At 38.7% G+C, this 16,151-nt stretch overlaps 1 protein-coding gene across 2 annotated transcripts in view; it reads right to left on the bottom strand.

Moving 5' to 3' along the window:
• Positions 1–16,151, bottom strand: part of NAA50 (N-alpha-acetyltransferase 50, NatE catalytic subunit) — a 43,168-nt gene that overhangs the window by 9,607 nt on the left and 17,410 nt on the right. The window contains exon 2 of one of the 2 annotated variants that reach the window (XM_084873984.1): positions 11–147. In XM_084873984.1, coding sequence (XP_084730110.1) covers positions 11–147 — 137 coding nt within the window. The remainder of the gene's footprint in view (positions 1–10; positions 148–16,151) is intronic. The other variant, XM_084873985.1, reaches the window with a different exon arrangement.

Raw genomic sequence — 16,151 nt, 5'->3', positions numbered from 1 at the left:
CATATTATACCAAGTTTTGCTAGCTCGCCAACCTCCAGCACATCCTTGTAGAACTTGTCATTATAGCTGACTGGAAAGATGACCTGATTTAATCTCTTCAGCTGCTTAATATTGTGTGGTGTCACATCTCCCAGCTCGATCCGGCTACTGGAACAAACCAAAATGTACTCAATAAAATGTAATTAGCTACATTTGTTAAAATGAACATATTAAAAGGTACCAAATCTTTTTTTACATGATTAAAAAATTTAATCTTTTTACAGTAACTTTTTTAAAAAAATATATATTTTATTGATTTTGTACAGAGAGGAAGGGAGAGAGATAGAGAGTTAGAAACATCGATGAGAGAGAGTCATCGATCAGTTGCCTCTTGCATACCCCCAACTGGGGATATGCCCGCAACCAAGGTACATGCCCTTGACCGGAATCGAACCCGGGACCTTTCAGTCCCCAAGCCAACGCTCTATCCACTGAGCCAAACCGATCTCGGCTACAGTAACTTTTTATTTCTATGAAGATAGTACTATTTATAAGCAGATTTTGCCAGTCATTACATCAAGATTCAATTCAGTTTTTACACACTTGTATACATTTAGAGACAAATTCAGTAAACAACCATTATTAAAAAGTTCAGAATAACATGCTATATAAATGTCAAAGTTTTCCTTGTTGTCTCTGGTTCAGAAAATATAAACATCTCTTACTGATCAAAAAGAATGGTGATACCTAATACTGGCAGGGTGGTAAGTAGCAAATGGGATTCTTATACTTGGCTGATGGGACTGTCAGTGGCTATATCTTTGGAAGACAATCTAGCACGTATATAAAAAACCTAAAAAGGCATCTCCTTTCTTCAAGTAATTCCACTCTAGAAATTTATTCTAAGACTATAATCCAAAGTACAGTAACATATTGCCAAAAACAAAATATTTTTAATAGCTCAAGTCAATTTTACCACCATAAAGGTTGATCAAATGTGACAAGACAAACCTGAACAGCATCTACATAATTTTTCTTCCTGCTATCACTAGCAATATCATTAGTAGAGTTGCTTATATACATTGTCTTCTTAAAATTTTTAACAGGTGATAAATCTCAGACATATGCCAAAAGAACTTCACTGATACTGCCCCTAGGGCAATGGGAGCTAAAGAGAAAATAAACAAATGGGACTACATCAAAATAAAAAGCTTTTTTACAGCAAAAGAAACCATCAACAAAACAACAAGAAAGCCCACTGTATGGGAGAACATATTTGCAAATGTTACCACTGATAAAGGTTTAATCTCCAACACCTACAGACAGCTTATACAACTAAATAAAAGGAGATGAATGGTCCAATTAAAAAATGGGCAATGGACCTAAATAGAATATTCTCAAAAGAAGACAGAAGGAAGGCCAAGAGGCACATGAAAACATGCTCAAAGTCACTAATTATCAGAGAGAGATGCAAATCAAAACAACAATGCGGTACCATCTCACACCTGTCAGAATAGCCAACATCAACAAATCAACAAACGACAAGTGTTGGCGAGGTTGCGGAGAAAAAGGAACCCTCGTGCACTGCTGGTGGGAATGCAGACTGGTGCAACCACTGTGGAGAACAGTATGGAGTTTCCTCAAAAAACTGAAAATGGAACTCCCATTTGATCCAGTAATCCCACTCCTAGGAATATATCCCAAGAAACTAGAAACACCAATCAGAAAGGATATATGCACCCCTATGTTCATAGCAGCACAAGCTACAATAGCTAGAATTTGGGAACAGCCTAGGTGCCCATCGGCAGATGATTGGATCCAAAAACCATGGTACATCTACAGTACACAATGGAATACTATGCTGCCATAAAAAGGGAATTCTCATCATTTGCAGCAACCTGGATAGAATTAGAGAACATCATGCTGAGTGAAATAAGCCAGTCAATGAAAGAGAAACACCACATGACCTCACTCATTTATGGATATTAAAGAACATTATAAACTGATGAACCAAAAGATAGATATAGAGACAGCAAAGCAACAAGCAGACTGTCAAATTACAGCCGAGAGGGTAGGGAGATCTGGGGGAGATAAGAGATCAATCAAAGGACTTGTATACATGCATATAAGTACAACCAATGGACACAAAACTCTGGGGAGGGAGGGTATGTATGGGGGGGGGCAATGTTAAAATATGTATACAGATAATTTAATAAAAAATTAAAAAGAAAAACATTCAAAGAAAACATCAAATAAAAGTGAGTTAAAAAATAAAATAATCTGATACCAACCAAGCAGCTAGAAAACTATGTAGGTCCTACCTACTCTTTCAGTGCTAGTTCCATATCACAATGGCATTGGTCAACAGCAGGAAATACAAACAATACATCCTAATTCAGCAGCTGCAACCTTTCGGAACTCAGGGACACCAGTGATCCACGGATCACCAGTTGGCAACAGCTGCCCTAAATAATCATTTGCAATACAGGCACATAGGTTTTTAAAACTCTATTGGAGAAGTGGCTAAACAAAAATATTGCTCATCACACTTTTATAACAGCAAACAAAACTAAACAAAACAAAAAACTGAGTGTCCATCAAAAGGGAACTGGCTAAATAAAGCATGAACATTAATATATATCAGCACAGAAGGACAGTGTTGATATATTGTTTTATAGGGTGAAAAGCATATTCCAACTACATATACATATACATATATGTATACTAGAGGCTCGATGCACGAAATTCGTGCAAGAGTAGGCCTTCCTTCCACTGGCTGCTGACACCGGCTTCCCTCCAGTACCTGGGCTTCCCTCACAGCCCTGGCTTTGTCCAGAAGGTCGTCTGGTCTAATTAACATATTATGCTTTTATTTTTATAGCTATAATATATACAAAAATATTAATATATACAAAAAAACGTTTAAAGCATATTTCAAAAGACTCTGGCCGGATAGTTCAGTAGGTTAGTGAGCATCAAGGTTACAGGTTAGATATCCAGCCAGGACACATACAAGAAGCAACCATTGAATATATAACAATCAAGTGGAACAACAAATAGAGGTTTCTCACTTCCTAATATCAATCAATGAATAAAAAAATTTAAAAGCATATTCCAAAAAACATGGTCAAAATTATAGGTATTTTATTACAATATCCTCTGAAATATTAAAATTTAGATAATTAGAAAACAGTAAAATATATTACAGTTCTTAAACAACCCTCTCCTCCTCCCCAATTATAGATCTTGATGTTCATTTGGAACTTTAGCCTTCCTGTGTCAATTCTCCATTTTTATTTTGTTTTTCATTTAATTGCGAGGAACTATACTTGAACATCTTGTATGTCTTCTTAAAATCTGAACATTTTACCCCAAACCTTCTCATTATTAAAATGTAGTGGGCTCACATACCTATCATTTACCACCCACAGCTTTTTGTATTGGCAGATACTGATTGTTATGTTATAAAATACAGGATTCCTTAAAATACAAGATCACATCTTACATAAATACTAGTGGCCCAGTGCATAGATTCATGCACACTGAAAGGGAATCTGGAGCAGGTGAACCAGATTTGGGGCTGACAGGGCCCCAGCAGGAACCTGACTTACTGGTCTAAGTGTCTGCCCCCTGGTGGTCATTGTGCATCATAGCTGCTGGTCGAACGGTCACTTGGGCATATATATATTTAAAGAATTTCTCCCATTTAATTAACGTATCTATCACCTCACATTATTACCATTTTGGTGTGTGGGAACATTTAAGTTCTACTCTCAGCAAACTTCAACTATACAATACAGTGTTAACTATAGTCATTGTATTTTACATTAAATCCTCAAACCTTAAGCATTTTGTAGCTAAAAGTTTGTACCCTTGTACCAATCTCTCCCTACTTCCTACTCTAGCAACCACTTTTCCACTGTTTCTGAGATTTTTCTTAGATCCCATATGTAAGTGGTAACATGCAATACTTGCCTTTCTGTCTTTTTTAAAGATCCCACATACAAGTGGTACCAGGCAACATAATACTACTCTTCAACTTAGAATATAGCACCATAAACTGGGTGCAGTAATTTAACTACCAGGTGTACCAGTTAATAATGCGGATTTTGTAATCAAAGAAAACATGATAATTTCAAGAGAAACATCAAAAGTGTTTTCTTTATTCAAAGTAATAACCATAGCTAGTTACACATTCCCCCGATCTTTCAGATAATTTGTGGATACCGTCCCAATAGAACTTTTCTTGTTTTGAGGCAGACCAGAGACCCAATTTTCTACTTCTTTGTGTTTGTTTTTTAAAAACATATTTTATTGCTTTTTTACAGAGAGGAAGGGAGAGGGATAGAAAGCTAGAAACATCGATGAGAGAGAGAATTGACCAGCTGCTTCCTGCACAGTCCCCACCAGGGACGTGCCCACAGCCAATGTACATGTCCTTGACCGGAATCGAACCTGGGTCCCCTCAGTCCACAGACCAATGCTCTATCCACTGAGCCAAACCGGTTTTGGCTACTTCTTTGTGTTTTGAAATGCTGCTCAGAAAGTGTGTGTGCCATTAATCAGAACGAGTGGTAATCTGAAAATTTGACATAGAAGTTTTGAAGCTTGCTATCAATACAACAAAATAGCATACATATCAAATCTCATATATATATATACACACCCACACACACACACACACACACACACACACACACACACACACATATATATATATATATATATATTAGGTCTAGTAATAATTAATGTCATTTTCTAATACTTTTTTAAATCGAATTTATTTAAACAATACAACAAAATTTAATCAACAATATAGTTGCCGTTGTTTTCTACTACTTGTGCCCAACGTTCAGGAAGCATTTTAATCCCTCTGTTGTAAAATTCTTGTGATTTTGATGCAAAAAATTCGGTCAATGCATTTTTGAGGCATTCTTCATTATTAAATTTTTTTCCAAGAAGAAAGTTTTGCAAAGAACGAAACAAATGGTAATCGGAAGGGGCAATATCAGGAGAATATGCAGATTGAGGGAGAACTTCCCATTCCAACTGGCGCAGTTTTTCAGCAGTGATTCTTGCAGTATGTGGTCGTGCGTTATCGTGGTGAAGAATTACGCCCTTCCGATTAATCAGCGCGGGTTCTTTTTCTCTTAAAGCTTGGGCTAACCTTTCCAATTGGGCACTATACACTGCACTTGTAATGGTTTGGTTAGATGGTAAAAGTTCATAATGAAGAATTCCTTTAAAATTCCACCAAACACACAACATCACTTTTTTCGCATGCAAGTCAGGTTTTGGCGTGGGCTGCGGAGCCTCATTTTTGTCCAACCATTGAGGCCGCCTTTTCAAATTAACATACAGCACCCATTCTTCATCTCCGGTAACAATTTGCTCTAAAAACGGCAAACGGTTTTGACGAGAGAGGAGCGAACTGCAAATTGTGACTCTTTGATTACGGTTGTTGTCGGTCAACTCATGAGGAACCCATTTTCTAAACTTTTGGACTTTGCCAAGTGCACGCAATTGATTGAAAATTGTTTTTTGTGAACAATTTAAAGCTGTCGCAAGCTCTTGTTGGGTAATTTGAGGATTTTGTACCAAAAGAGCTTGAAGAGCTTCTTGATCAAAATTGGACACACGGCCTCGACCACTCTTGTCATCTAACGAAAAATTTCCCTCACGAAATTTCTCAAACCAACGCTGGCATTTTCTGGCGCTAACTGCATCTTGACCAAGAGCACTACAGATGTTTTTTGCAGCCTCACTTGCTTTTCTTCCTAATTGGAACTCATAAAGCATGCAGTGCCGAATATGCTCTTCATCCGCCATCTTCTTAGCCCTAGTTTTGCAACAAAAACCAAACCAAACACAAACTTTTTCAAGCAGAACTTGTTAATTGCACTTCACACGTTCTGTAGATACCACGTGTTTGAAGGTTATGTCAATACAAGTCAACGCCAAGCAAGATTTTAAACGAATGTTTAAAAACGACATTAATTATTACTAGACCCGATATATATATATCAACATACATAAATCACCCCATTGCACTAAAAAATTTTAGTCTCTAGCCCTGGCTGAATGGCTCAGTTGGTTGGAGCATCATCCTGTACACCAAAAGGTAGTGGGTTCAATCCCCGGTCAGGGCACATACAGGAGGTAACTACTTAATGGATGTTTTTCTCTCTCTGTCTCCTCCTTCCTCTCTCTCTTAAATCAATAAACATATTCTCAGTTGAGGATTAACAACACACAAAAAAAATTTAGCTTCTGTATTTTAAAAGTGACTGAGCCTGGCAGATGGCTTAGTGATTGAGTATCAACTTATGAACCAGGAGGCTGTGGTTCCATTCCCAGTATGGGGGCATGTAGGAGGCAGCCTATCAGTGATCCTCTCTCATTGATATTTCCGTCTCTCTTTCTCCCTTCCTTTCTGAAATCAATTAAAAAAATTTTTAAGTTATTAAGCCCTGGCCGGTATGCTCAGGGTTTCGAGTGTCGCCTACACAGTGAAGGGGCCCCAATGTGTCTCTCTCACAATGATGTTCCTCTCTTTCCTCACCACTCCTTTTCCGCTTTCTCTAAAAATTAATGGAAAAACTATCACTGGGTGATGATTAACAACAACAACAAAATACATTATGAAGTCCAATATTAAACAATAATAAAGAAAAACTTAAAAAACACACACACATACAAAAAACAACAACATAGAAGTAAAGCTTCTAAATTATAAATGAAAAAACTTTAATTATAAAAAAATTAAGAAGGATTTTTGGATAATTACCAGGATTCATGTATATTTATAATTTTTAAAAGGATCAAAACCAGGACTTTGTCTTTATACAGAAGGAAAAGGTGGTTAAAGTGCAGTGTGCTAGGCTGAATCTAATAAAAGTTACTAAAAAAAGTTTCCACTGGGGCAGACAAATCAAGTCTAAATATAGAACACAATATTGAATCATTAGGGAAGAGGCAGTTTGATCTTTCCTTGCATGTCTTGATTTACTAAACAAAACAGAAAAAAACAGGCCATTACCATAGAAATTACTTAGGAAATAAGATCAGAAATAACTGATATGTAGAGTCTTTCAATATTTTCTATGGACAAACAGGCAGATACCTACATATTTTAAAACTATAATAGAACTGTCTGGTAGTTACTTGAGAAAGGAATTAAGTAAGTTTGATTATTAATAGACTGTAAGAATATGCTATGAACAAAATTAATATATATATATATATATATATATATATATATATATATATATATATATTTTATTGCCAGATTCGGTTTGGCTCAGTGGGTAGAGCGTCAGTTTGCGGACTGAAAGGTCCCAGGTTTGATTCCGGTCAAGGGCATGTACCTTGGTTGTGGGCACATCCCTGGTAGGGGGGTGCAGGAGGCAGCTGGTCAATGTTTCTCTCTCATCGATGTTTTTAGCTCTCTATCCCTCTCCCTTCCTCTCTGTAAAAAACAACAACAATAAAATATATATAAAAAAAAAAAAGAGAGAGAGAGAGAAATTACCTTTCTCTCTGTAATTGATTTTTTACAGAGAGAAAGGGAGAGGGACAGAGAGTCAGAAACATCTATGAGAGAAACATCGATCAGCCGCCTCCTGGACACTCCCCACAGGGTATGTGTCCGCAACCAAGGTACATGACCTTGACCGAAATCAAACCCAGGACTCTTGAGTCTGATGCTCTATCCACTGAGCCAAACCGGTCAGGGCAACTATGAATAGAATTTTAAAGTTGTTATTAAATGTAACTGTCAGCAAACTCACCTTCAAATACAGTTTAACTCTGATTGAAATGGAATACTTCTGTAATCCTGATCACTTAGCTCTGAATTATTTTAAGAAGTGGATATTCTAAATATAGCAGAGTAATATTATCAACTTACATAATTTAGCAAAGAATGTGTAGTATCAAAGGTGTAAACACAGAGGGCTATAAAGAAATGTTAAGAAAACAAGAACATCACTTGAATTGAGCTTTAAGAGAGTTCTAACGGTATTATATCTAAAATTTTCTAGAGTTCTCACAAACATCAAAGTTGCTTACTCAAAATATAAATCAGTTATTTCAATATATGAACACCTTTGTGCTAACACCTGGAATGCAAAGGCCTTTACACCTAAGTATATATAATACAGTATGCTAGTAATAGCATATGCACACAAAGTATAAAAATAATATTAGAAGTGATCCTGAGAAAGGTTGTGAAGGATGACTAGGAGTTTGTTTTGTGGGAGGGCAAAAAATGCATCCTAAGGAAAGGGTAGAACATGAACAAAGCAGCAATTATGAATTCCCAAAACTATAGGCAATGTAATACGGTAAGACAAAGTGTGCTTTGTGTAAATGTGCAAGCTGGGGTTGGAGAGGAAGGAGAACAAACTTTATGAGGACTTGTACATCAATATAGTATGCTTCGTGTATTTTCAAGTTATGTTATTAAAGAGCATAAACATTCAGGACTGTTATGAATTGATCCCTTTATCTATTTTTGCTGTATTAGTCCTTGTCTTAAAACTTACTTTGGACTGACTGGCTAGCATGTCTTAGTGGTTGAGCACCAACCTATGAACCAGATCACAGTTCAATTCCCAGTCAGGGCACATGCCGGGTTATATGCTCGATATTCAGTGTGGGGAGTGTGGGAAGCAGCTAATCAATGATTCTCTGTCATCACTGATATTTCTAACTCCCACTTCCTCTCCAACACACTATTTTCTTTTAACCAATGTCCCATAGTGTATCTTTTAGCATCCTTTTAACTTTTTTTTGTATGCTTATATTTAAAATGTCTTTTGTAAACAGTATATACTTAAGAGTCTTATTCCTTTAATCTGACAATTGGAGCACTTACTCTGTTTAGACTTAAGGTAATTGTTAATGAGGTTTATTTAAACCCATCAGCAATTTTCCATTTCTTTAAACTATTAACTGTCCCTCGATTTTTCAGCCTTTAGGGGATCAATTTTCTTAGCTTTTATTTATTTTTAAAATCATGTTTTATTTTCCAATTACAGTTGACATACAATATATCATCAGTTTCAGGCGTACACCTAGGAGAGTAAACATTATATAACTAAGCGATCATACTAATAACTCTTGTATCCCTCTGACACCATACATAGTTATTAGATTACTGACTATACTATAGGCCCAGAGCATGAATTTGTGCACCAGTGGGTCCCTCAGCCTGGCTTGGGCCCTCTCACAATCCAGTACCCTTCGGGGTATGTTGGACTGGCAGTTTCAGGCCGAAACTGGCTGTCTGGCATCCCCCGAGGGATGTAGTGCACAAAGCAGCAGGCAGCCAGGGGGGAGCTGGGATTGGGCGCCATGCTGCTCCCACTCATCCTGGCCCCTGTGGCTGCTGCCACTGCGCTTGTCAGCCATGAGCCCAGCATCTGGCACCTGTCAGTCAGCTGAGTGGTGCTCCTGCTGTGGGAATGCATTGACCACTAGGGGACAGCTCCTGTGTTGAGCATCTGCCCCCTGGTGGTCAGTGCGTATCACAGTGAATGTGGTCACTTAGGCTTTTATATATACAGATTCCCTATGCTGTATTTTACATCACTATGACTATTCTGTTACTACCAATTTTTATATTTTAACCCCTTTACTTTTTTCATCCTACACCCAACTCTCCTTCCACTTGGCCAGAAAAATAAGTTCTCTGTATCTACGAGTCTGTTTTGGTTTTGATGGTTCCTTCATTTTGTTTTGGTTTCTTTTAGACTCAATTGCTGACAGATATGTATTTATTGTCATTTTACTGTTCAGATTTTAAATCTTTTTTCCCTCTTCTTAAAGAACTTTTAACATCCTATCTAATAAAAGAGAAACATGCAAATTAACCATCACTATGCTACACCCAACAGCCAATCAGTTAGTATGCAAATTAACCTGACAAAGATGGTGGTTAATTTGCATACATAGGTGCTGAGTGGCCTGGGTCCTGGGAACATCCTCCAGACCCAGGCTGCTCCTAGTCTGTAGGCCCGCACTTAGGCCCTGAACAGCAGGGGTCCCAGAATGCCCTCAGCCATTTGCGAATGCTCCAGCACCAAGCAGCGGTCTGGGTCCACGCCAACAGCTCAGCGCCCACCACTGTGTGTGGCCCAGGAGTCTATAGTTTTTTAAGATGGAAATTTGGCTCTCAAAAGAAATTTCAATCGTTGTACTGTTGATATTTGGCTCTGTTGACTGAGTTTGCCGACCACTGCACTAGAGGCCCAGTGCATGAAACTTGTGCACGGGTAAGGGTCTCTAGGTCTGTCCAATGATCAGGGCCAATCTGTGGGGCGACCAGCAGGGAGATTTGGGGATGGGGTGGTGGGGGGCAATGGCACCCACCTTGGCTGGCCTGGCCTGGGCCTGCCCCGCCATCCAGCGCCACAGCTGGTCAGGGCCAGCAGGCTGGGGGCAGCTCCAGCATTGAGCATCTGCCCGTGGTGGTCAGTGTGCAAAAGAGACCGGTCGGTTCTGCCAATCATTCTGCCATTTGTTCCATTTGCATATTAGGCTTTTATTACATAGGATGTCCTTTGTAAGCTATGTATATTGTAAATGATTTCTCCCAGTCTATGGCTTTTTAAAATTTTCTTAATTTTTCACATATCAGAAATTTTACATTTTGATGAATTTCCTTTGTGAGTCATGCTTTTTGGTGTTAGAAGAAATCTTTGCTTAAATCAATGTCACAAAGATTTCTAGGTGCATGAAGTCCGTCCCCACTCCTTTACATTCTCCATCACTTTTCTTTCTAAACAGCCTTCCTGAGATTTAATTTATTATGCCAGAAAACACACTTGTGTTAACTACACAATTCAATGATTTTTAGATTTCACAAAGTAGTGAACCATCGTCTCACTTTAGCTTTAGAACATTAACATTACACCCCAAAATTCCAATATGCATTATCTGATGGAAAACCAAAGCCAGCCTCTAAATCTATTTTCTATAAATTTGTCTTTTCTGAACATTTCATACAAATAGAATCATACATGTGATTTTTTGGCAACATGTCTTTCATACAGCTTTTTTGTTTCATCCATGTTATACTATGTCAGCAGTTGAATAGTATTCCTTTGTATGACTATGGCACATTTTTAAAACCCATTTACCACCTGATGTAGCTATCTATAATAAAAGTATAATATGTTAACGAGGCGGAATGTCCTTCCAGACCAAGCCAGGGCTGCGAGGGAAGCCTGGGTCCTGGAGAAAAGCCAGGTCCCGGGTGCCAGAGGGATGCCGGAGCTGGCAGCTGGGGGAAGGAAGGCCTACTCTTGCACAATTTCATGCATTGGGCCTCTAGGTATAAATAATGCTATTAGTATTACATAAGTCTTGTGTGCGAACATGTTTTAATTATTTTTGGTAGATACCTATAATAGATTATGTCAGGTTATGGCACATATGCTTAACTTTTAAAAGAAACTGCCCATTGTAGGCAGAATAATGGCCCCTAGGAATGTCCATGTTCTAATACCAGAAATCTTTTTTTTAAAAATATATTTTATTGATTTTTTACAGAGAGGAAGAGAGAGGGATAGAGAGATAGAAACATCGATGAGAGAGAATCATCGATCAGCTGCCTCCTGCACACCCCCTACCAGGGATGTGCCTGCAACCAAGGTACATGCTCTTGACCGGAGTCGAACCTGGGACCTTTCAGTCCGCAAGCCAACGCTCTATCCACTGAGCCAAACCGGTTTCGGCTAATACCAGAAATCTTTAATATTTCACAAGGAAAATGAATTTTATAGATGTAATTAAGAATTTGAGATGCGAAGATTAACCAGAGGTCCTTAAGAGTCAGAGTAGATGTAATAACAAAAGCAGATAGGAGAGTTAAAGTTGCTATGCTATTAGTTTGGAAGATGAAGGGATGTAGGTAGCCTGTTGAAGCTTGAAAAGGCAAGAAAACAAAAGCTCATCTAAAGCCTCTACAAGAAACATAAACCTGTTGTATTAATTGCCTAGAGCTGCCTTAAAAAATTTAGCACAAAAGTGGCTTGAAAAACGAATTTTATTCTAAGTTCTGGAGACTAGAAGTTCAAAATCAGGATGTCAGCAGATCCATACTCTCATACTATCTATCTGTCAGGGCTCTTAGGCTCCAGAGTAAAATCCTTCCTTCCTTGCCTTTGCCAGCGTCTAGTTGTCTTAGGTATTTCTTGGCTTTTAGCAGCACAACTCTACTGTCCGCCTCCATCTTCACAGTCTTCTGTGGGTGTGTATCCTCTTTTTATAAGGATAAAAAGTCATTAGATTTAGGGTTCACCCTAATTGAGTATGCCTCTTTTATTTATTTTTTTAAACAAGTTCACTGTTTAAAAATGTATATATATTTTTTTATTGACTTTTTACAGAGAAGAAGGGAGAGGGATAGAGAATTAGAAAATTAATGAAAGAAAAACATTGATTCAGCTGCCTCCTGCACACTCCCTACTGGGGATGTGCCCGTAACCAACGTATATGCCCCTGACCGGAATCGAACCCGGGACCCTTCAGTCTGGTTAGGGCAAGTACACTATTTTTTAAAAATTTTTATTTATTGGTTTGAGAAAAGTAAGAAGGGGGTGGGAGGACAGAAACATTGACTTGCTGTCCCACTTACTTATGCATTCATTGGTCAATTCCTGTGTCTGCACTGATTGGAGACTGACTGAGAAGCTTGGCATATCAGGACAATGCTCTAAGCAACTAAGTTACTTGGACAGAGTGAATATGAACTCATTTTAATTATACCTGTAAAGACCCTATTTCTAAAGATCACACACTGAGATTCCAGGAGTTTGGAAAAGAGACTGCTCAACGGCCAGGCCCGGAGCAGCCGAGGTCGGGTGCGGCCAGGCCCGGAGCAGCAGCAGCCAAGTCCAGAGCAACTAGGTCGGGAGCGGCAGTGACCAGACCAGGAGCAGCTGGTTGTGGAACGAACCAGAGCAACAGAGGCCAAGCCCGGAGCAGCCAGGCCCGGAACAGCTCGCTCCTTGCCTGCCCCTGCCCCACGGCTGCCTCTCAGACATGGCTGGAAACTTTTGCGGGAACTTGAGGGTCTGCTGAATCAAGTGATGAAGGCTTAGATCTGGATGTGTTGAGTTAGTATAGCGCTGGAGTGTTGATCTGTGAGTGCCTTGGGTGGGGCCTGGATGAGGCTGGTTGACCTATTTGGAAATGTCTTTTGTGTGAAATGTATCATTGGGAATGTGGAGGTATTATTGATATGAGAAAATGCTAAGTAACTGATTTACTATCTGAAAAGGGATTTACTATCGGGGAAAGGGAGGGAGGAAGAGACTGAACATAAACTGCACCTATGGATGAGGACAATGGGGGATGGGGAGGGGGCGAAGGGTGGGGTGGGAACCTGGTGGAGGGGGGAAGAAATGAGGAACCTTTGTAATAATATGAACAATAAAGATTGATAAAAAAAAAAAAAAAAAAAAAAAAGAGAGACTGCTCAAATATCACTATACCTCCCAACACCTTCATTTTAGCCCAGTGAAGCCCATTTCTGAGTTTTGTCTTAAGAACTGAGGTAACAGATACATATGTGTTTTTAAGCCATTAAGTTTGTAGTAATTTGTTAGAGCAGTAATGGAAAATTAATAAGTTACTAAACTGTTTTCTAAAGCACCTGCATCATTTATATTTCCACCTGTAATTCCAGTTTCTGCACATCTTTGCCAACATTTTTTTTTTTATTTTTTTATTTATAGATTATGGTATCACATAATTGTCCTCATTCCCCCAGTCTCATCCCAAACCCCTCCCCACATATGCCTCCATCCCCCTGTTGTCCATGGCCACTGGTTAGGCTTATATGCTTTGCCAACTTTTTTTACTGCCTTTCTGTTTATAGCCATTCCAAATGATGTGAAGTCATAATTTTACTATATTTGCATTTCTCTAGTGACTAATAATGCTGAGTATTTTTCTGTACTGTTATTTGCCATTTGAACATTTTACCTGGTGAAATGTCTATTTAAATCTTTTGTCCATGGTCTAGGCCTGTAAATAAACTTGTAATTTTTACATTAATTCATAAGAATTTCCATTTTTATATTAGGCTGCTTATCTTATTGAGTTGTAAGAGTTCTTTACATATAGGAAAACTTGGAACCACTCTCTACCATTTTCACAAATGTAAATCTAAAACTATAACTCAAACTATTCTAAAGTAAGCTTTTTGTGTGTTTTGTTTTAAAAGGAGAAGGAATTGTCAGATTAAGAGAACATGAGACAATTTGCCAATGTTATCTCTGATAATGGTTTAATTTTCAAAATTTATAGGGAAATCATACAACTTAACAAAAGATAAACAATCCAATAAAAAAAATGGACAAAGGATCTAAAGAGACACTCTTCCAAAGAGGACATACAGAAGAGACATATGAAAACATGCTCAAAGTTACTGATTACCTGAGAGATGCAAATCAAAACAATAATGAGGTACCATCTCACACCTGTCAGAATGGCTATCATCAACAAATCAACAAACGACAAGTGCTAGCGAGGATGTGGAGACAAAGGAACCCACTTGCACTGCTGGTGGGAATGCAGATGGGTGCAGCCATTCTGGAAAACAGTATGGTGTATCCTCAAAAATTAGACCCAGTAATCCCACTTACAGGAAGAAATCAGAAACACCCATCAGAAAGGATATATGCACCCCTATGCTCATAAGAGCACAATTTACAATGGCTAAGATTTGGAAACAGCCTAAATGCCCATCAGCAGATGAGTGGATTAGAAAACTGTGGTACATCTACACAGCAGTTTTACTATACTGCTGTTAAAAAGAAGGAATCCTTACCATTTGCAACAGCATGGATGGACCTGGAGAGCATTATGCTAAGCAAAATGAGCCAGTCAGAGAAAGATAAATCACATGATCTCACGCATTTGTGGAATATACAAAAACAGAACCAGAGTTATAGAAGCATTGAACAGACTGTCCAACCTATGAGAAAAGGCAGGGGGTGAGGGAGTAAGATATCAACCAAAGGACTTGTATGCATAACCAATGGAGACAGACAGTAGGGGGGTTGAGGGTATGTGCTGGGGGGGAGGGGCTGGGGGCGGCCGGAGAGAGGTCAATGGGGGAAAAAGGAGACTTATGTAATACTTTTTAAAAATATATATTTTATTAATTTTTTAGAGAGGGAGAGGGACAGAGTGTTAGAAACATCGATGAGAGAGAAACATCGATCAGCTGCCTCTTGCACACCCCCTACTGGGGATGTGCCCGCAACCAAGGTACATGCCCTTGACCAGAATGGAACCTGGGACCTTTCAGTCCGCAGGCTGACACTGAGCCAAACCAGTTCCGGTTTTATGTAATACTTGAAACAATAAAGAATAAAAATGAAATAAAGAGAACATGAGACAGCCGATGTGGTCAGTGGTTGAGCATTGACCCATGAATCAAGAGGTCACCAGTTTGATTACCAGTCAGGGCACCATGCCTGGGGTTTAGGGCTTGAACCCTGGTAGGCAACGTGCAGGAGGCAATTGTTCAATGATGTCTCTCTCTCCCTCTCTCTCTCTCTCCTTCCCTCCCTTCCCCTCTCTCTGAAAATCAATAAAAACATTTTTTTTTTAAAGAGAGCTCATGAGACATTTCAGCCAACTGCAATGTGTGGACCTTTTTGGATTCTGCTTTGAACAAACTTATCTTTAAAAGACTTTTGCAGGACTTATAAGAAAAAAACAAATATAGACTGGGTATTAGATCATATGATATTAGGTATAAAAGTATTGTTGTTGTTTTAAAGTCCTTGTATATTAAAGACTCATACTGAAGATTTTCAGAAATATAGTGGGATAGCTTGGAGATATTGTGTTTGGTTCCAGATAGCCACATTAAGCAAATACTGCAATAAAGTGAGTCACATACATTTTTTGTTTCCTAGTGCATTTAAAAGCTATGTTTCCATTGTAAGTAGTTTAGTAAGAGTGCAATAGCATTATGTCTTTAAAAAAGTACACACCTTAATTTAAAAGTATTATTAAAAATGCAAACCATCATCATAGCCTTCAGCGAGTTGAGACATGATTTTTGCTGGTGGAGGGTCTTGCCTTGATGTTGATGCTGCTCACTGATCAGAATGGTGGTTGCTAAAGGCTGGGGTTGCTGTGGCAAT

This window comes from Pipistrellus hanaki (genome assembly GCF_964339955.1).
Source record: "Pipistrellus hanaki genome assembly, chromosome: 2".
NCBI lineage: Eukaryota > Metazoa > Chordata > Mammalia > Chiroptera > Vespertilionidae > Pipistrellus > Pipistrellus hanaki.
Note: the sequence above shows the minus strand (reverse complement) of the source record. Positions and strands in the feature narration are given on the sequence as shown.